The 23,587-nt window shown below is 34.0% G+C and overlaps 1 protein-coding gene across 4 annotated transcripts in view; it reads left to right on the plus strand.

Annotated features, from left to right (window-relative positions):
• CNKSR2 (connector enhancer of kinase suppressor of Ras 2) overlaps positions 1–23,587 on the plus strand; it is a 293,610-nt gene that overhangs the window by 112,080 nt on the left and 157,943 nt on the right. For all 4 annotated transcript variants that reach the window (XM_047845020.1, XM_047845018.1, XM_047845021.1 and 1 more), the window contains exon 5: positions 13,637–13,678. In XM_047845020.1, the coding sequence (XP_047700976.1) occupies positions 13,637–13,678 (42 nt within the window). The remainder of the gene's footprint in view (positions 1–13,636; positions 13,679–23,587) is intronic.

Below are 23,587 nucleotides of genomic sequence, written 5' to 3' on the forward strand. Positions count from 1 at the left end.
AGTATGTACATGCTCATCTTTATAATTGTACCACATCCTGTTCTGAAAGTTTTATTGCTCATTTATGTAATGTACTTTCATTGTCTTTCATTGTCTGAAGTACCGTCTGTTCATCATGCTGTCTTATGATGGAATTCACCTTTCAAGAGGCTATTAAAATTTTCTCACAAAGACCCTATAAAGATAGAACTTTTACCATTATTGCTATGTTGTGTACATGGAAACATGTAGAAAGGTGGGTTAGGTGATTCTTAACCCTATAGGTGATAAAATAAACTTCAGAAGAGAATCCTGATATGTTACCATTTGTATTGTACTGTGATTATTATCTTTAAAGAATAAAGCCAAAAGTAATACCAATCCATTTAAGAAAATATTTGCTGTGGGAGACTTAGTGAAGGCAGGTATCTGTATCATGCATCTCTGTGTTTCTAGTGCCTCGAAAATAAATGATTGTTGAAATAATTCATTTTCCCCTTAAAATTTCACCAAAAAGGGGCTACATATTTTTGATTTAGCTGCTGTAACTCTCTGTGATACTGGTGAAGATCTAAAGAGAGCTAAACAGAAAAAAGAAATGATCCTTCAAAATTGATGAAATCCAGGTATATTGTAAGTATTACAAATATACAATTAGTGCTTTACATTTTAAGGTTGCTCGTTCCTATTTCTTCTCCTATTAATTCTTACGACTACAGGGAGATGAATGGGGGTGGGAAGGAAGAGTGGTTATAGTATCAGTCTTCTCCATGAGACAGGTAATGCCCTAGTGAATTTGAGGAGGGAGAGGTGGGCTGAGGGGTTACTTTGGAGAGGACCAGAGCCTAGGAGGAAAGGGCTGGTGTTGGAGCTAGAAAAGGGTACCATTACTGTCTAGTCTGCAAACCCTCCCCAAATAAACCCATGTGTGCATTTCTGACTATCATTAAGCATGCTTTTGTAGCTTAAAAATTTCAATTTTGATTTGATACCAAATATGGAAACCTGAGCCGTAAAGGAATATATAATATAATGCTGTGAGACTATGTAATGCTAGAGTGGGAGTTATAAAATACCTAAGCTGGAAAAATCAAAAGGTTTGATTAGATACCTTTATGGGTTCTGGTTCTGTAACTATTTTATGTATCTGGCTCCAATTTAGGTGCCATCCCCAAACTTTTTTAATGCCTTTTTGTCTATAGTTGGGCTATTTAGCAGTTACTAATAATATAACTGTGAATTTTTGTTTTAATGTCTCACTGTTTTCTATAGCCCTCCTTACCCTACTAAATATGTCACTAGGCTTTCTGTTTCTTCACATTTAAACTTTCTACACAAATATTTTACTGCTGTCTCTCCCCACAAGAATTCTGAACAGCCTTTTAGAAATGAAATGTATACTGCCCTGGGCTCTTCTGTTCACCTTTGTAACCCCTCCCTTAAACCATATCATCTAAATGCTATTCCTTATGATGTTTAAAAATTATTAGCAAGAACAAAGGGTCTATATAAAATTTAATGGGCAGGGAATATTAACATTGATATTTTGAGGTTGGCCAAGTACTTTTACAACATATTATCAGATTTGTTTCTTACAATAATCCAGTGAAGTAGGTAGACCAGATGTCATTATCTCAATTTTGTAAGTGAGTAAATGAAATTTAAGATAGGGAGAGTGACATTAAGTGTCATGGCCAGGACTTAGATCCATGCTTTGACATTGTAATACTTTCTGCTCATTGCTCTTCAAATTGGCTTTACCTTAGAATGAAGTAAGGAGCCTTTTGGGGCACCTGGGTGCTTAGTTGGTTGAGTGTCCAGCTTTGACTCAGGTCACAATCTCGCAGTTCATGAGTTCGGGCCCCACATCGGGCTCTGTGCTGACTGCTCAGAGACCAGAGCCTGCTTCGGATTCTGTGTTTCCTTCTCTCTCGCTCCTCCCCTACTTGTGCTCGGTCTCTCTCTCTGTCAAAAATAAACAAACATATAAAAAAAAGAATGAAGTAAGGAGCCTTTTAAACGTACTGATATCTGTGCCCCATAAGACCTACTAAATTAGATTCTTGATGGTGGGGCTTGGCATCAGGAGTTTTTAAATGATGGCTCCATTGATTCTAACATGGAGCCACTGTATTCATACTTAACTAGTTTATTATGAGATGAGTATGATGTGAGAAGAAAATGTATGTGTTCAAGAACAGTGTTTTCTCAAAAGCAGGGCCATGGACTATAATTCACCTGGGGAAGCTTTTTAAGATGCAGATTGCTCAGACTCCACCATAGGTTGAATGACTGAGTCCTATGGATCAGCAGGTTCAACTATTTATAGGTGATATCAGCCCAGAGGCCACACATTTACAAAGGAAGCTAGTTAAAGTTTTGAATATGTAACTCTAGTTATCAGTTGTTCATAGTCAATCTGTGCCATAAATGTTTATCCAAAAGGATTAAACGTGTTCTTTAAAACATCAAATGTAAGATATTAATGAAAATGGTCATTGGCCATTTGTCATAAGGGGAGGATTGGAATTAGAAACTAATGTGTTGGGAACTAGGGTTAATAAAATAAGGAGGAATAATAATAACATTTTAGCATGTTATGAATCATTATGCCTTACATGGATTATGTTATCTAATCATCATAAATATAGATTTTCATACTTATAAAAGGTTAAAGCATACCAAAAAAAAATATAGCTACTAGTTGTCGACAGTGATTTTTTAAGGCATTTGTCTCTGCTGACAAAATAGTTCTTTTTTTTTCAAAGTAGTTTTTAATAACCCAGGCCCCTTGGATTGGGTCAGCATGACCAGCAACATCAGATAGGTAATTCAGATGAAATTAGGCCTTAACACAAATGAAATAATGGATTGAAATTATAACTGGAAGTGGCAGATTGAAGAACTGATCAGAATTAAGTAATTAGGATAAGTGAGCATGAATAAGACTTATAAAATGAGGCAAAAATTATATATAAATTCAAGATGGTAAAAGACTAGATTTGCATGAAGGTGACAGAATATTATCTGAGGCTGACTTGCGAATTATATTGTGTGAGGAGTGACATAGCACCTCTGAAAAGTAGCACATTTCCTGAAATGAAGTACAGGATATAAAATTCATGGATTTGGGGAGGAGCACTCAGTCTAGAGCATGAGACTCTTGATCTCAGGGTCATGAGTTCAAGCCCAACGTTGAGCGTAGAGCTTACATAAAAAAATTTCATGTAATAGTTATTGCATTAAATTCTGCTTTGGTTAGGTCTTCATTTGCATGTGTGTTCTATTTTTGCCCCTTGCATTTAGTGGAAGATTGTATCAGTCAAGTTAAGCTAGATTATGCTGCAATAATCAACAACCTGGAAATATTTGTGCTTTTAGTATCATTCATGACCAGTGCTCATGCTCCATGTCCATTCTGGGTTACTATAGCTCTACTCCACATCCTCTTCACTTCAAAGCCGAGAGTAGCCTCTTCTTGAACACTGCTGGTCATCAGAGCAGAAAGGAAAGAGAGCATGGTGAACTATGCACTAGTTCTTAATGTTTCTGCATGCCAATGTGACACATCACTTCTGCTTACATTTCATTAGACAAAGTAAGTCATATAGCCATGGCTGACTTCGGTGGCTCCAGGATGTTTATTTTTTTCTTTAAAAAAAAATGGAATGTATATTTAGAAATCATAATACAAATCTGACACAGTAATGAATCTATAAAGAATTCCAGGATAGCATTATACTAGAATTTTAAGGTGAGTAATCTTTTTTATGTGAACATAAGGAAAGCACAATAAAATTAAATTATGTGGAAAAAATTTTTAAAGATCCCAAAAAATATCTTAGTAAAGGTTGAGTTTGAAGAGTTTCTTCTCTCCTCAGTGGTGTGTTTATATGCATTGGTTTGTCTCTTAGTAATTTAACTGTATTCTACTGCAATAGTGGTGGGAGGGGAAGACCTTTTGGTTTTCCAAAGCATAAAATTTTCTTTATAAATCATGCAGTGCTACTACCAGGAAACCCTAAATGGATACTGATTATTTATGATAATGACTTTTGAGTATATGCAAAACTAAGCCTAGATGTGGGCTGGTACTGTTGCTTGGGCAATTTAGTATTCATTAGGATTTAAATAATTTATTATCCTCAGTGATCTAAAAATATTTATTGAGTGCCTGAGTACAAATGTTATTTTTTCAGATGTTGCATATAATGAAAAGAAATGCTTCCATTTTGTCAAAGTAAATTCAATGTAAATAGATAAAAAGGACAAAAGTATGTAGGCTAAGGAACTTTTAAAATTAATACTTGGAATTTGTTTCAAATATACCATAATTTCCATTTATTTTCTGGCAGCCAAGTGGATGATATTGAACTGATGAATTAACGTTTAATTTATATTTTCATTTATGATGTGGCATGGTATTTATCTTTGCTTGAACTCCTTAGTTGAATTTGTCATGGGGGAAAAATTGTCTCTTGTCATTTAGACCCTATAGATTTTCTTTCCCTTGTGATATATTAGATGGTCATTATAGTAAGTAACTTGAACATCCGGAACCTATTTTAGCTTTTTATTACAACAAAATGTTAGCTTTATTGTATGAATATAAATTCTTGATATCTTTTACATAATATGAGTCTGTATGCAGAGAAAATCTATTTTTGTTGAAAATATCTGCTGAGATCATGCAGATTAATGTTTAAAACTAAACTCATATTTAAAATTATTTTGAAACTGAAACTCAGTCTATTTTTGTACAAAATGAGAGTGTAAAGAAACTAAATGTACTGTGCTAGTTTGGCAATTAGAAACTCTGTTTTTGAAAAAATGGCTTTAGGGGCGCCTGGGTGGCGCAGTCGGTTAAGTGTCCGACTTCAGCCAGGTCACGATCTTGCGGTCCGTGAGTTCGAGCCCCGCGTCCGGCTCTGGGCTGATGGCTCAGAGCCTGGAGCCTGTTTCGGATTCTGTGTCTCCCTCTCTCTCTGCCCCTCCCCCGTTCATGCTCTGTCTCTCTCTGTCCCAAAAATAAATAAACGTTGAAAAAATGGCTTTAAATGTTTCATTTGTGTATTTAATCTGTAGAGCCAATGTGAAATGTGTATTATGGAATGTGAAAATAGATAATCAATGGAATAAAGTATTCATAACTGATAAATTCAGACAATCTTTATAGAGTGTACAGAACACCTTCAGAAATTAAGGAGACAGTTCCTTTCCTGACAGTCTAATGGGAGAGACTAACAAATAAATAACTGGTGGAAACATTAAAAAATGTACAGTTAGTAGTTATCAGATAGGCCTTTCAAAAATATTTGGGTTGACTCAAGACATGCAGAATAAACAAACTTAGCTCATGATAGGGATTAGCTCACTGCCTTTTCAGGTTGTCAAAACAAAGTGATTAAAGTTACAGGGATCACGGTCTAACCCTAATGAGTTTTCTGGTCATTTATACCTTGACTTGACATTTTTACTTTTTATTCCTTTTGACACTTGAATCTTTGCAAGCCTCGGTGGTTTTTGGATTTGTTAAAGAGCCATTTGGATGCTGCAACAACAGCCTGCCTTCTGCCTGCATTTCCAAGTCCCTGAATGCTAAAAGATTAATTTCTACACCCATTCAACTATTGGGACAGTAGTATTTCATTGTCAAGTGAAAGGCTAGAATAATTAAAGCCAGATGGGGCTTCATTTTAGATAACCTCTTGGGGCAGAACTGGAGCAGAATTTTGAAGAGCACTATGGTGCAAGGTGCAGAAGAATATGGCTATGTTCACTGACAGAAAGACTATAGACAACCTCTAAGGTCATACCCACTCACATTCTCCTCCCATCCCTCGCTTATTGCTCTTTTTATGTTACAACTCGATACCTTATTTGACCTAATGAAAATCTTAGCCAATTCTTTTCAAAATGGGTCATTTTAAAATTTCAATAGATACCATCCTTCATGAATTCTCCTCTTCACATTCCCAAAACAACAGCAAGAAGACTGTTCCAACAAGTTTGTGGTCATTAAGCTAGTAAAATGTTTAAGGGTTTGCCAGGGATGTACTTGTGGGATGATTATGCTTCTGTCTACCTTGTTTGCCAAGGACATTTATAGCTCTGAAATTAAACAGTAGCATTTTGAAAACACATTTAAGAAGACCAGTGACTCTCTATTCACTATGGATATTCTTCTTTTCACTCAGAGCACCCAGTCAGCTTTTGGTCTTTGATGAATCCAAATTTAGTTTGGACTTTGATCTTCCATCCATTGCAAATCTTTTATCCCTAGCACTGCTTCCCTATGTCCACAAAGCTAGGTGATGACTACTTTGAATTCCTTTCAATAGCTCTATTCTGTGTATCATCCTACAAAGAGAATTGCTTTCATGATACTATGCTGCTACTGTAAATGTCACAATAGACTGGAATCTGCTCTTGCAAAAGGGAAAAGAAAGCGAATCATCTGGTCAATAACTGGGAACTAAATTTCTGCATGTTTTTCTTTTCAGATATTGCTTTTATTGTTATTTGATTGAAATTCTTGTTAAATGGCTTCCCAGTTTGTAACTGTTGGATGGACCATAGTATATTTCTCCAGACCTGACCTTCTGACTAGCATGATGACCACTAACTGCATGTGGCAATTGAAATATAAATTAATTAAAACTAAATAAAATTACAAATCCACTTTCTCCTTTGCACATTTTAATTGCTCAGTAGCCGCATGTGCCTAGAAACCACTAAATTTTAGGCAGCACAGACATAGAACATAATTAGGATAATTCTATTATCACTGTAAGTTTTAATAAATATGTCTCTGTAACATCACTTTCTCCATTTACTCCTGGCTATGCAACTAACCCTTCCTTATTGCTCCTAAATACTAGCATTGTCTGAGCAGTCTTCAGTTATCTTCTCACTATACATTTTCTTTTTTAATGGATTTGTTGTTGTTTTCTTGTACCTTTAACTATCACTTCAGTGTAAATACTCCCAGATCTGACTCTATTTTAGATCCAAATCAGCTTTTTACTTGCTTACTGGACAACTTTGTATAAAATGACCTTTCAGCCACTTCTAATTTCACATGCCCCAAATATAATTATTTTATTCTCCTTAAATTTTCTTCTACCATCTCTACTTGGCCATTCATCCATTTGCTCAGGTTTGAACCCCTGGAGTAATGTTTAACTTTCCTCTCCACATTATTCTCTGTGTCTAATATATCAGTCACCCAATTCTCATTCCTGGCTACATGTATGACATCCATCTCCTCATCTCCCCTTCCACCATCATAACCTCCGTTCAAGCTTTGATTATATATTATATTTTCTATTGAAAGAACATTCCAACTGATCTTGCTGCCTTCAGTTTTTTTTCCCTTCCAAATCCACAATTTCTTCCCCATTGTTTTCATAAAACATGTATTTGATCACATAGTTCCCATGCTCAGAAGCATGAGCGCTTCCTTGTATCAGAGTAAAGTACATACTCCTCCATCTTCCCTAGAGATGAAATGTCTACTTGGTATATTTAGGAAGATACACAGCTTTGCAGAGATTCCTTATCTGAGACATGACGTGAAAGTTTCCTCCACGGGAATGGAAAAAGAACTATTAGAAAATGAATAAGAAGAGATACCTATTAGAGTTGTTAGCTAGACCAGAGAGTTTGGACTTCACTTCTCCACCCCCTACCCTGATACACTCACTCACCATTTTATCATTGCTCTTTAACACCAGCCATGGCACTATGGCTATGAAGTCAGCTACCCTGACTTCAGCCCCTCCCAAAATAAAATCACAAGAAATTATCAGTTGATCAAGTTAAGTGCAATCCTGATGGAATGGGACTTCAAAATAAATTATTACAGAATAATAAAAATTTTATTCCCTTCAAAACAAAATTTCTCCAGGTTAGCATTGGTAGCTCTCCACAATATGACCTCATGTTATTTTCTAGGCTTTCTTTCCTGTCGCATTCATTCCACATATCTTATGCTATAGCCTGGCATGCTTACTTCTGATTATGCCTTGTTAATCATGTTTGCACAAAGTGAAATGGTCTTTCCCTGTGAACCCCTAATAAATTTACAGATTTAAAAGCTATTTAAAGTCAGTAAAATATCTCCTCTAGAAGGTCATTCCAGAGTGAACAAGTTAGAATTTATCTCCTTTTTTATGGGATCTTCTGTTAGCATTTGTCATGTACCTTATATTATTATTATTTGAATGTTTTCTCCACTAAATAATTAAGTGATGATGGCCAAGGACCAAGTTTATCTTTGATCACCTTAATAGTGCCTGATAGTGAATTGCATTTAGAAGATGTGCAAAAAATACCCTTTTTTAGTGAATGGAATTGTGACTTGAGTAAATGAATGAGTGAATGAATAAAAGTAACAGTAACTCATGAATTAGTTACTTAAGCATTGAAGACATTTTGATAGCTTAGCAATAGAATATGTGAAGTATTTGGTATGACGGTACCATTATTAAAATTTTGCATAGATGAATCATTTAAATACTACATGCAAGCAAAACAATATTCTTAAATTATTTGTACAAGTATACTATAATATACCAAAAAGAGACATATGAAAATTTATGGCATTTATAGTTCCAAAGTTTTGTGAAATATAATTATATACAGCATTTGAGACATACACTATTTCCCTTCACTCTCTTGCTTTATGTATTCAGTATTAATAACCTGTGAACTGTTCCTATGACTCTAATACACAGTTGATGAGAAATATTACTTTTACTGAACATCTTGACCCCAGGTTGCTTAAAATTGTTGACAAAGTATGGAGTATCAATGATAACATACAGGATAGAAGTGTTTCTTTGTATTTTTCTCAGTATGGCAATTGCATCACTGTTTCACAAAAACTATAACTGATTATGATCCTGTGTGAGCACATAGCTCATCTGTGGGAGACAGTTTCTGTGCACACTTATACTTTTCAAAAAGAAAAAATGATGAAAACTGAATAAACACTCATTTTTATGAATATTGTCTTGTTAGGAATTTGATGCATTTAAATGTGCATCACATGGTTTGTAGAAGCATTATATATAAAAGGATAAAGAAGAAATTGCAAGTGTCATTTTGCATGCATAGTAAAAGACAGCATGAGCTTCTGAAGAGAATTCCTGGGAGTATATACTGGCATAGCTCTAAATCCAGGTTTGAAAATCTAAATTTAATCCTAACCTAAAAATAAGTAGAACGTCAGAGGTGTACCTTTCCTTAGCATGAATAGGTTGTTAAAAATGTGTATTTCTCCATATTCAGTGCTATTTTCTTTGTAAAACGTGGGGTATGATCTTTTGGGAAAATATTTGGCCCTAAGTGTTAATAAAACCATACTTGAGAAGCAAATATTTTAAATTCACATCTGGATGGAAATAAAATAACTTATTAATAAAATTAATCCCCTAAGGTACCTAGGGCTATTTAAATACTTAGCATGATAAAATGAACTCCTTAACATGATAGCTTAACTAAATAAAACACAGTCATTTAGTTTCTATTCTTCTCCCTAATATAAAATAGCAGGTTAATATATACTTTTTTTGTATTGTTCTGTTTTGTTTTTATTATGCTGTGTCCAGCCTTTGTGAAAGCCTTTGGCTTTCAGTAATGAACAGGCCAGTCTGGCTGAAAGAAGGCAGAGATATAAACAAGTAGAAGCAGTTATTCAGAGTAGTAAGTGATTAAAGAAAGAAATAAGTTTAATAGGAGGGAAAAAAGAGAAACCAACCAATAAATTGGGGGAATGTGTAACAAAAGCACAAAGCTCTGAGGAATTGAAAATTGGAATGAGCCACCAGATACTATTTTTAAATCAGTCTACTGTCTTACAGATTTTATATTTTTGATCATTTTTGGTTTGGCATTCTTCTATCACAGTATTTCCCGTAAAATAGATTGTTTTTCACAGTACCATCTTTATCAAAATCATGCTAAGACCCCCACTCCAGGTCTACCCTATCTGTATATCTGGAGCTGAACCTGGGAATATGCATTTTAACCCACTTTCCAAGTGATTGTTACATGTATACAGAGTAAAATCTGAAAATTACTGCAGTAGTTTAACAGTGTTTGAGTGCAGTTTTATTGCTTTTGCAGTAATGCCTTTATTTTCTTTGCCCAAAAACATACTTTTTCCAAAACCCAATTAAAGCTGTCTTTATTAATTTCTTTTTAAGGCAGAGCTAGTTGTTTTCTCCTCTGCTTGCCCAGCCCTATGATCCTGCCTTTATTATAGTAATTGTGAGTGTCCCAAATATGTTAGTACAGATTTAAGCTTTAATACGTTCACATGTGTGAATATGCTATAAATGTAACACACACATCCTTTGCAAATTTAATTATTTCAATTTATTTTATAGTCCTTTAGTATTGTTTATTTCAGATAGTTTTTAATTTTAATAGTTGTGACAGTTTTTTCGACTGATGTAAAACCTTGGCCACCTCAGTCACTTGATGTATCTCTTTTAGACTTTGTCTTTTGGAGTCATGTCAGAATTATCACGTATGGATCAGTACTTCATTCTTTGAATAATCTTAAAGCTTGGATTATAGATGTATTTCTTTTAGTCACTGAGGAGCAGCAGCTGATGAAAAATTCTACAAAGTTTGAAATTTGACTTGAGCAATGTATAACACAACACAGTGGTCACTTTGCATTTTAATGAGAAATATGTCAATATTTTAAAATTTTAAATAATTGACCTTTCACATGTGGATTTGTATATTTTTGTCGCATTTATACTTATAAAGTTATTGAAACAAACTTCATGAAGACTTTGGAATTCTACATATTTTAACTTACTTATGTGAATGCCTGTCTCTTTAAACTGTGCTTTTCTAAGTCAGGGGACATATTTTATTTATCTCTGTATCATGAAGACAGTTGATTAATATTTGCCGAAACAAGAGGAAAAGTACATCTATTATGCATTGTCCAATTTGCTTAATATATTCAGTATTACACAAGTATTAGTAAATATATTTGGATGTACTTTATATATTTAATGTTTATTTTTGAGAGAGAGAGAGAGAGAGAGAGAGACAGAGACACTGAGCGTGAGCAGGGGAGGGGCAGAGAGAGAGGAAGATACAGAATCTGAAGCAGGCTCCAGGCTCTGAGCTGCCAGCAGAGATCCTGACACAGGGCTTGAACCCACAAACCGTGAGATCATGACCTGAGCCAAAGTCAGATGTTTAACCAACCCTTGATTTCGGCTCAGACTATGTTTTCATGGTTAATGGGATCAAGCCCCGCATCAGGCTCTGCACTGACAATACCGAGCCTGCTTAGGATTCTGTCTTCCTCTGTCTCTGCCCCTCCCCTACTTATGCACACACACACACTCTCTCTCTCAAGATAAAATTTAAAAAGGACTTTGTAAAGCTAATAAGTGATTTTTTAATTTAGTATCAAATGTATTAATACATATAAATAAAACTAATATTTAGTTTACTGTTTCCATCTATTGCAACTATTATTTTTTTAGATTCCCAAATTGCTCCATCTTTGGCCAGTGAAAATCTCTTCATGTTGACTTCTGAGTCCTACTGACACAAACAATCCTTGTATAGTTTGATAGCTTCTTTCTATGTGTGTCACAGTATAATCCAGTCTCATCTTATACATTCATATCCCAGATCTGGAATCCACCATTTTCCTTAACCAAAGCCCCAAGAAATAGTATTTGAAAATCACTAACTGTGAGGAGTTTATTTATTACTCAGTTATGTCTTTTCAGTGGGCCTAAGAAATACATACACACGTGTGTACATGATGCATTAAGAGACTCTAGGTTTTACTGACCTTCTTATATATGTATCTGCTTTGTCTCATGCTAAAATTACTTAGGACACCAAAAATGATAGAATGATAGTAGTATCACATAATTGTTCATTTGCTTTATCCTATGTAATGCAGTAGTTTCAGCAAAACAATAACAGACTAGCAATAACTAACCAACAATATGATTGCTGCCAATAGTGTAAGATTTTGTTTAATAGTTCTCTTGTTATGTCATACTAGGGATATGCAAGTAAAGTATTATATTTTAAAGAACTTGAAATAGTTATTCTCTGTGTGATTATTGCTGTGTGATCACTGGCAGGATATACATTTAGATCATATTTACTTTTTTCCTTGAGGAAAATTCCTTTGAAGTTTGAACATTTAATCATATTCTCTGTTTCTGGGAAGGTAGGTAAATAATCAAACTTGTATCCATTATAGCTGAAGCAAGTTGTAGAGGCAGTTTGGGGAAACTGGGCAACTTTCCAACTTTTCCCAACTCATCTCTTACCAATGTAATTGTGTCTGAAATTAATTCTATAAAATTGCAGTCTTCCAAATTCGGATGTAAGTACGGTGCACTTTTCCAACATAAATGCTTTATCTATACCTTTCTTCCTCTGTACACATAATTCATACTTAATTTGTAAAGACATAGATATGGCTATATTTGTAACAGACTTCTTCTTTGGCACAGAAGCCCTGCAGAATTGCAAGACCCAATCCTTAAGTATTTCATTTAGTCTATGAAATGAATCAGACCTATATTTAACCTTAAAACTTTTACGCCTGATAAGAATATGTACTACTTCTGACAAGGTATTGTGGTGAAATGGCATGATCAAAAACTATGTTCAACAGTATTCATTTTTGTTAAAATTAAATTCAGGGAAAGAGATGAAATGGGCTGTCATTCCTTAAAATATGCAGTACTGTGAAACATGGATATTTTTTCAAAATTAGATAGCCAAATAATAATTAGTTAACTTTCTACTTTGAAGTAAAGGTAATTAGTTTACATTTTAAAAATAAAGACACAGAACAACAGTAATTCATAGTTAAAATGTATTTATCACTGTATGCCAGATACTGTGCTAAGCCATTCATCCATCTTCTCACTTAATCCTCACAACACCCTTATTGTGTTACTACTAATGTCATGCCCATTTTATGAATTTCTTCAGGAAACTAAGCCATAGAAACAGAAGTTTCTAAGCAAAGATCACTTTGCTATATGTTTGCTCATTGTAAGTCTAGCAATTGCAGGTAAAAAAACAATGGTGATTTTTTAAAATAATTTTTTTTACAATTTCAAGGATTCAAATTTATGTTAAGAACTATGAACTTGATATGTACCAATTTTATAATATTAAGGATATTTAATAGCTGGAAATAATTGAAAATATAAAAGCATTTTTGAGATTAAGATATGACTATAGAAGTAAATATTAGTATTTTTCCTAATGTTCCAATTTATAATAAATTAGTATTTGAAATGTTGGAAATATTTCAATGAAATGTATTTATCAGATGTAAAAGTTTAGATAGAAAATGGTTACAATATTTTTTCTGATGTATATTATTCTGTATTGTATTCTGTGTAAAAGTAGAAAATATAGTTAAGCAAATATAAGAATATCTGTGTAACTGACCATCAGAGCTAACCACTATGAATATTTTGGTATATAGCTTTCCAGATTTTATTCACATTCTTATTGCTGGTTTTGCTTGAATTGTCAAGATTTTTTCAAATTGTTGTACATTTCCTAAGAAAGTATTTTAAAAGGAATGCTTGATTTGTTTTGAAAACTAATGTATATGTTTCTTTTTTTAAAGGATTGTACTGTGTATGAAACAGAAAATAAAATTCTTCATGTGGTAAGTTTATTTGGGTTTATTTTCATCTTCATTAGAAAATGGTTCTTTGTTTAACTAGTAATTAAATAAAAAGCTATAGCCTATAAAAAATGAGACCTGTATATTTTATAGGAAAACTACAAAAGAACATAAAAAGTATAAAAGAACAGGTTATATTAGTTAAAATCATTCTTTTGTATCCTAATAGGAAAATATATAATATGATAAAAATTTTTAGATTGTAGTATGTAGAAAGGTTGGAATGAAGAATCTAGAAAAAAAGAGAACTTGAAGTCAGTATTTTTTACCATTCATTTGAGAAAGATATCAGAGAAAAGTATTTGGTTGTATAATGGGGTAAACAACCTATCATCATTTGGGTGAAATAATTAATAAAATAATCAATTTGCCTTTGATCAGATTCTGTACTCCCCAAACCTCCTTCCAAATTTTAATTTGGCAATATTTGTTGAATCACTTAATCATTTTGTAGATATTACTAGAAACAGAGTATGAATACACTATACTTTTATAGAAAAGTATCTCCTTTTTTGTTAATGAACAGTTTACTGCTTTTCTTTGTAAATCCGTATCTTGGTTGATGCTCATCTGTCCTGATAACTTCTTCACCTCTGTTAGAAATGAGTGACAACATAAGTAACATTAAAGAAGTTTAGAAATGAATGCTATATATTTACTTTGTCAATTTTGCATTCAAGCTAGTGACAATTTAAAGATCCTGTTTGACGATGATTGAGACTGGATGGCATTAACCAAATAGTTCAGCTCAGAAAGCACTTGTATTTTCTTTCTTTTTTTTTTTTTACAGTTCTCCTATTCTTTTATTTATTTTTTTTGTTAACATTGTTTTAAGGTTTTTTTTGAATTCCAGTAGTTAACATACAGTGTAGGATTAGTTTCAGGCATTATAAAATAGTGATTCAACACTTCCACACATCACCCGCTGCTCATCACAAGTGCATTTCTTAATCCCCATCACCTATTTCACCCATCCCCCTCACCCCTCCCCTCTGGTAACCATCAGTTTGTTCTGTGTAGTTAAGACTCTGTTTCATGGTTTGCCTCTCTCTCTTCTTTCCCCTTTGCTGTTTGTTTGGTTTCTTAAATTCCACATATGAGTGAAATCACATGGTATTTGTCTCTTTCCACTTCTCCCTTCACAGCCTTTTAATGTAAAGATGGGCTAGCCTTTAGTAGAAGGTTATATTCTTGTGTGCTACTTTTCTCACAATAAGAATTCTTTTTAAAAAATAATAAAATAGTATACTATACCACTTGGTATATATGATGCTAGAATACTTTCTTGGAAACAAAATATTCATAAAGTATCTTTCCAGATTTCCTGTAATGTAGAGAAAATCATGTTAAGTCTAAAGGACTGTCTGAACCCTAATTCTTTTTTTAAAATTTTTTAATGTTTATTTTTGAGAGAGAGAGAGAAACAGAGTGCAAGTGGAGGAAGGGCAGAGAGAGAGACACACACAGAATCCAAAGCAGGCTCCAGGCTCTGAGCTGTCAGCACAGAGCTGGACATGGGGCTTGAACTCAAGAACTGCGAGATCATGACCTGAGCCACCCAGGCATCCCTGCACCCTAATTCTAACAGTTTGTATCTCAGTGACCTTAGTCAAGTAGTTTGTCTTTGATATTTTTAAGGTAAATTTTAACCATTAAAAAATTTTATTGTTGGGGCGCCTGGGTGGCTCAGTCGGTTAAGCGGCTGACTTCGGCTCAGGTCATGATCTCGCGGTCCGTGAGTTCGAGCCCCGCGTCGGGCTCTGTGCTGACAGCTTGGAGCCTGGAGCCTGTTTCAGATTCTGTGTCTCCCTCTCTCTGACCCTCCCCCGTTCATGCTCTGTCTCTCTCTGTCTCCAAAATAAATAAACGTTAAAAAAAATTTTTTTTTTAAATTTTATTGTTGATTTACACATAACATTATATTAGTTTCAGGTATATAACATAATGATTAGATATTTGTAGGTGACTTTGTTCTTAATATGTAAAATGAGAATATTAATTTCTTCTAAGTACAATTGTTTATAGTCTCATTACCTTCTTTCCAATATTTATTTATGTTTTTTTAATTTTCCCTTTTTCTTTTTTATGTGTACCAGAAAATAAAAAGCCTGAGTTTTGATATAACTTGTTTAGAATCAAATGGTTACTGACTCTGAATGTTCTCCTTGTTCCTATGAGACTTGAGTCAGAGTGCTCATACAAATGAGTAGAGATTACAGTAACTTGAGATAGGCACTAGAACATCAACTGTCTCAGCCCAGACCCATTCCCTGTATCTGTATTTTGTCTGGAGGCTAGGGGAGGCATTTATAAAGAGGAAGGATAACTTATCATTTATGAAAATCTGCTCTATCTTGGGAGTTACATAGGCAACACAAGTATCAGAGTATTCTTCAACAGCTGCGCAAACTAAGATAGTTAGGAAAGTTGTGAGGTGTATCTTTTCCTGAAATAGATCTTTATTTAGGGATGAGTGAAGAAAAAGAATGGGAAGGAGAAGGGGAACTGTCCCTCGTATGTCAGAAGAAAATCTTTTTCCATGAAATAAGTTTATTAAGAACATCTATTTAATGATCTCAGTAAGAATCAAAAGAATACTGTTTGCATTAAAATAGAATACCATACTATAAAGCAAGTAAGGCCACTATAAACTGAACACAAAGTAAACTTAAAAAAGTCTTTAAAACTGAGAACATGGAAATAGAAATTAAACCATGCTGAAAGCAGTAAAAAGCATATTAATTATTACAGAAAATTGAAACAGTAAGACACAAAATAAACTTTTTTATTGTTCAGATTATTAGTAAATTAATAAAAAGACAAAAAATGAGAGAAGATAATGGCTATAGAGGATAGATTATGGTTAGCCCACCTTCAACTAATTATTAGTTTCTAAAGAAGAAAACAATAGGAAATAATTAAGGATATAATAGAATAATTTAGGAATAAAAATTGGGAAAATTGAATTTCTCAACAAGTTAAGAAAGTGAATTGGAAAGATCATGATTTCAAGATATTTTGTGTTAATATATTACAGTTTCTATGTCAAGAAGCAACTACGTTTAACTAGTAAGAAGAGATACATGAGAAGTTTCACTTCAAAGAAATTAAACTTATTTTATATTCAAATGTCTACTCTGAAACCATAACTTCCAGAAGACAATGAAACAAAATCCACAAATCGTTTTTTTCTGTTTACTTTATATTATTTTTTATTTAAATCCAAGGTAGTTAACATATAGTATAATAATGGTTTCAGGAGTGGAATTTAGTGATTCATCACTTAATATAACACCTGGTGCTTACCCTAACAAGTGTCCTCTTTAATGCATGTCACCCATTTAGCCCATCCCCCCACCCAACACTCCTCCAACAACCCTTAGTTTGTTCTCTGTATTTAAGAGTCTCTTATGGTTTGCCTCCATCTCTGTTTGTATCTTAATTTTCCTTCCCTTCCTCTGTGTTCATATGTTTTGTTTCTTAAATTCTACATATGAGTGAAATCATAAATATTTATCTGACTTATTTCACTTAGTGTAATGTATTGTAGTTCCATCCACGATACTGCAAATGATAAGATTTCATTCTTTTTCATCACCAAGTAATATTCCACTGTGTGTGTGTGTGTGTGTGTGTGTGTGTGTGTGTGTGTCTGTGTGTGTCTGGGTGTGTCTGGGTGTGTATACACACACACAGAGATACCACATCTTCTTTATCTATTTGTCAGTGGATAGACATTGGGTTCTTTCCATAATCTGGCTATTGTCAATAGTGCTGCTGTAAACACTGGGGTGCATGTGCCCCTTCAAATCAGCATTTTTGTATCCTTTGGGAAAATACCTACTAGTGCAATTGCTGGGTCGTAGGGTAGTTCTATTTTTAATTTTTTGAGGAAACTCCATACTGTTTTCTAGAGTGGCTGTGCCAGTTTGCATTCCCACCAGCAGTGCAAAAGTGTTCCCCTTTCCCTGCATCCTCACCAACATCTGTTGTTTCCTGAGTTTTTAATTTTAGCCGTTCTGACAGGTTTGAGATGGTATCTCCTTGTGGTTTTGATTGTATTTCCCTGATGATGAGTGATGTTGAGCATCTTTTCATGTGTCCATTAACCATCTGGATGTCTTCTTTGGAGAAGTGTCTGTTTATGTCTTTTGCCCATTTCTTCACTAGATTATTTTGTTTTGGGGTGCTGAGATTGATAAGTTCTTTATAGATTTTGGATACTAACCCTTTATCTGATATGTCATTTGCAAATATCATCTCCCATTCTGTTGGTTGCCTTTTAGTTTTGTTGATTGTTTGCTTTGCAGTGCAGAAGCTTTTTATCTTGATGAGGTCCCAAAGGTTTGTGTTTACTTTTGTTTCCCTTGCCTCTGGAGACACATCAAGAAGTTGCTGCAACCTAGGTCAAAGAGTTTACTTCCTGTTTTCTCCTCTAGGATTTTGATCATTTCCTGTCCCACATTCAGGTCTTTCATCCATTTTGAGTTTATTTTTGTGTATGGTGTAAGAAAGTGGTCCAGGTTCATTTTTCTGCATGTCGCTGTCCAGTTTTTCCAGCACCGTTTGCTGAAGAGACTGTCTTTTTTTTTTTTTTTTTTTTTTTTTAAATTTTTTTTTTCAACGTGTATTTATTTTTGGGACAGAGAGAGACAGAGCATGAACGGGGGAGGGGCAGAGAGAGAGGGAGACACAGAATCGGAAACAGGCTCCAGGCTCTGAGCCATCAACCGAGACTGTCTTTATTCCATTGGATATTCTTTCCTGCTTTGTCGAAGATGAGTTAGCCATATATTTGTGGGTCCATTTCTGGGTTCTGTATTTTGTTCCATTGATCTATATATCTGTTTTTGTGCCAATACCATGCTGTCTTGATGATTACAGCTTTGTAATACAGCTTGAAGTTCCAAACTGTGATGCCTCCAGCTTTAGTTTTCTTTTTCAACATCACTTTGGCTATTTGGGGTCTTTTCTGGTTCCATACAAATTTTAGAACTGTTTGTTCTAGCTCTGTGAAGAATGCTGGTGTTATTTTGATAGGCATTGCATTGAATGTGTAGATTGCTTTGTGTAGTATCTACATTTTAGCAATATTTGTTCTTCCGATCCATGTGCATGGAATGTTTTTTCCATTTTGTTTGTGTCTTCTTCAATTTCTTTCATAAGCTTGCTATAGTTTTCAGCATACAGATCATTTACCTCTGTGGTTATGTTTATTCCTAGGTATTTTATGGTTTGGGGTCCTATTGTAAATGGGATCAATTCTTTGATCTCTCTTTCTGCTGTTTCATTATTGTTGTATAGAAATGTAACCAGTTTCTGTATGTTGATTTTATACCCTTCTCCTTTGCTGAATTCATGTATCGGTTCTAGCATTTTTGGGGGGGAAGTCTTTCGGGTTTTCCCCATAAAGTATCATGTCATCTGAAGAGTGAAAGTTTGACTTCTTCCTTGCTGATTTGGATTCCTTTTTTTTTCTTTTTGTGGTCTGATTGAAAATCCATAAGAAAAGTAATGCCCCAAAATGTTTATACCTAAATTATCATTCATGTGTGAGAGCAACAAAAAGATACTTCCAGATCAGCAAGGTCACTAAAGTACCTTGTTGAAAAATGGATTTGAGTAAGTTTACTAAATAAATGAAGCAAAAGTTTCAAATTCTAGAATAGGAAACTTGTGGTAGCAAAGGGCTGGAGACGAAGAACAAAACCAGATGCTATGGTGTCTTAGTCCGTTCACACTACTATAACAAAAATACCCTAGTCTGGGGGGCTTAAACAACACACCTTTCTCACATTTCTGCAGGCTGGGCAGTCCAAGATAAGGGCACCTGCAGATTCGGTGTCTAGTGAGAGCTTGTTTCCTGATTTATAGAGGGTCTTCACATTGATGGAAGGGGTCAAGGAGTCCTCTGGGATCTCTTATAAGGACATTAATCCAATTTAAGAGGGCTCTGCCCTTATGGACCTAGTCACTTCTCAAAAAGGCTCCACTCCAAAAAACCATCACAGTGGGGGTTAGGTTTCAACATAAGAATTTAGGGGGAAGCACAAACATTGAATCTGTCCAGATAGTGAAGAATAAAAAAATATATGAGGGCTGTTTTTTAAATGAGGGTTGTTAAATAAATCAAATAGATAAATATCATTGGAAAATCAGAAAGATAATGCAAATATCATTGCATTTATATATTTCTTAAAGAGACAAGCTCAGCATCCCTAAATTAAATCACAAAGACTACCATTACTTTCCAGTGGCAGTTTCCCTCAGAAAACAAGGAATCCCTGTAACACAGTAATGAAATTCAAACTTTAACCTATCAATTAATAAACACAAATACACATACATACACAAATACAGACTAAAAATAGTCAAATGCTGGCAAAAATCTAATGAAATTGAATGGACGTACGTTACTGCTAAGCATGTGCACTCATTAAACCTTTTTAAGTTTTAGGCAATTTCAAGACTCAAAAACATTAATGCTAATATTTTTGTAGTATTTATAGTATGCTGTAGGTACTATTTCAAGTGCTAAATATAAGCTAATCATTTGGTCCTCATAACAACCTTGGAAAATACGTATTAATACCATCATGTCCATTTTACAAATGAGGAAACTAAAGCATAAAGAGGTTAGTTGACTTTCCCAAAGTGACACAGATGGAAAGGATTTAAGGTAGGATTTAACTCAAGCAGTCTGGCTCTAGAGTCTATATTTCTAAAGTATCTTGGGAATCTGGTCTAAAATAAATTATAAAATACAACAGAAAGTATTTAGAGTAGCATTATGTATAATAGTGAAAAACAGAAAATAATAGGGTGATGCTTCAGTAAATTATGGTGCAATTACAGGATGAAATATTTATTATTCATAGTTACTGTTTCAAATTGTATCTGATTATATAATTTAGGAATAAGTGTTATTTATAAATATACATAAAATATGTTCCAAAGTTAAAAGTAAGATTCTAAATAATAATGTTAAGTAAAAACCAGATTAAAAATATTATAAACATAACAAATCATCACTGTTGAAACTTTGAAAAAATATTCTATATGAATATTTATTGTGTTTGCTTGGTAAGGTAACAGCTGATTTTTTTTAATTTCAAATATCTTCCCAATTTTCTTCAATTAGTTTGCATTGCTTTTATAGTGGAAAATTATACAAGTGTATATTCTATTATATTCATAATTCTGATAGTTTTAAATGGATAATTTTATGATACACCTGCTGGATTTCTTGATGTTCACTGTTTTTATCTTTGAAATAGGATTTTTTTAATGCTTAAAATTCAAAAGCAGTAGACTCTGAAGACCAAAAGACTTGTTAGAAAAAAGTTGGTTGGTTGGTTGGTTGCAGTGGTATATGGAGATGTCTGTTAATATGAAACGTGAGAAGGAGCAAAAGGAAATGACAACTTGGGTTTCCTTTAATTTGTCATTAAGTATACTGGAACTGATGGCACAGTGCAGCCATAAAGGACAGAAAGGAAATGCAGATCATATGTGCACTATGTATCTACGTGATTGTTGTCTAATGATAAGCAGTAAGGTATTTCCCATCTGTTGATCTGGTATTTCCCTCTCAGTTAGGCCTTGGCCCTGATTACACATTCTCTAATAGGTTACAGCCCATCTCATCTGTTTTTGCTCTGCACAGATGCTTGTTTTGTACACAGTAAATCAGTTATAAGGAATCTGGAGTTCTCTTGAGTTCCGTACCCTACTTTCTCCTCATTCCCACCTTTCACAACAGTCTTTGAATGTGGAGAGAGGAGCACTCCTGGGAAGCTATTTTAGACGCTGTGCTTCAGCAGACTTAAACTGTGCTTGTCATAGCCCTGCTGCTCTCGCTGATGAGCCTGGAACACTTGCCAGCTTTGATAAACTCATGGAAATCTCAGACCAGGCAAGATCATTAAGTTACATTGTTTAAATCAGATTATACTGAGCTCAAATGCACCTTTTACATTGACCAACTGTGTGGTCTTGTGTATGGCACTTGCTTTGTAGTGGCATTTTATCCCCTATTGCTTCCATAAAAATAATGGGAAGAATAAACACAGTGAATGCCTACTTTATTATGTTAGTGTTAAGATTATCTTTTTGTTATACAGTACTTTACAGTTTATAGGAAGGAAATTCTCATAAATGCTCTCTTCTCTCTTTTCTCTTTTCCCTCTAAGCTATTTTTTTTCTTTACTAATTTAGGTTTGATCATGAATTAGGCTGATTTTGGCATGTTAACTAATTGTTTTATTTCATAAACATTCTGTGTAATTTTTTTCTGTCTTTGCATGTATGAGTTCTTCACTCCTAAACTCCATCTGGACTGAAAGTATTATGCCTTCTCTGATATCTAGTCTTGAAATGGCTAAAACTACACAGAAGCAACAGATCCAAGGGAAGAGCTTGGAGGGGAAAATAAAGAGCTCATTTGAGATTTTTCCCCACTATCTATGTCATATCATTTTTGTAAGCATAGCTTTCTTCTGATTGTGTCAAACCTTGAGGATATAGGTACCAGGTAGCAGCATGCCCTATAATAAAATAAAAATGATATTAATATTTTAAATTTAGAGATTTCTTGAAAATAGTGGCACTCAAATGACACCATAAAAATAATTTTACATTGGTTTTCAAAAGGTCCCTAATGCTTTGAAAAGGCAGCTTTGGCAATTATAGCTAGACTCTTCTCTTAAAGCTGTTTTGGAGCCATTGCAAATGGAGGGGTTTTTGTTTTGTTTTGTTTTGTTTTGTTTTGTTTTGTTTTGTTGCATGGTTGACATTTTGGTTATAATGGTAGCATTTGGACATGCAAATTGTGAGCCATCTCATTAAAACATGAATTCTAACAGTTTTATAGTGAAAAGAATTAAGATATTTCTTTGTTGTCACAGTTAATGTGACCCTTCTGTCTTGGCCCCCTTCACTGTCATTTTTGTGGTCACCCTGAAGATACATGCTAACACTATTACTGAAATAGGCATTGATTTCTTGAGTGTTCTATTAGATTATCTTCAGGTTTTGACATTTTGATGGTTAATTGCCTTATAAATTATTTTAACTGTAACTTCCACAATCAATGTTTTAAGGAGGAAAGAAGAAATCAGAATATCATGGAGGTAAAAAAAATCTTTGTCTTTTCTGAAACAAAAAGAAAATATGTGTATACACTAAAGGGAATGTGGCCATACATAACAAATTAAGATAATCTGTTTTTAATATGTTTTATTATGATCTGCATAGACAGTATGTACATCAGTATATTTATATGGTTGTTCTTGCTAACATTACATTTGCTGATCACATTATACATTATAAAATGCTTATGCAGACTGGGTGTGCAATCCTTGTTCTCAGAGAATATTTGTTTTTGTTGAGGAGTCAAGTGAAACAAGAGTAATGTAGTAGAAAGAGTATCAATTTGAGAGTTAAAGAGATTTGGTGTCCCGACTGACCTCATTCTGGCACTTACTAGCTGTGAAGAAACTAAATTCGCCTTTCTCATTAAGTTGGGTTATAGGAGTAAGATCTAAATGCCATAATTCTTTGGTGATAATTCAGAAAATCAGTAGAAAACAGTATGGTCACATGAAGTGATAAATTGAAGGGCTATCTTCATCTGAGACCATTCTTTTTGTGATCGAAGACACTATGGATGTTTTTGACACTATGAATTTTTTTTAACTACAGTTACAGTCACTGTAAATATCAAGATTTCTTCATCAAGACAATGGGATCAGTCTGGAGGCAGAAATCAAACTATAACTTAAACAACAGAAGCTTAATCTAAATAATTATTAAGCTATCATAGAAAAGTACCTATGTAAAGACACTGTAAAACATTCCCTAGAATGAAGGAGGGTGGTATATACAATGAAG

Source organism: Prionailurus viverrinus, chromosome X (assembly GCF_022837055.1).
Source record: "Prionailurus viverrinus isolate Anna chromosome X, UM_Priviv_1.0, whole genome shotgun sequence".
Taxonomy (NCBI): domain Eukaryota; kingdom Metazoa; phylum Chordata; class Mammalia; order Carnivora; family Felidae; genus Prionailurus; species Prionailurus viverrinus.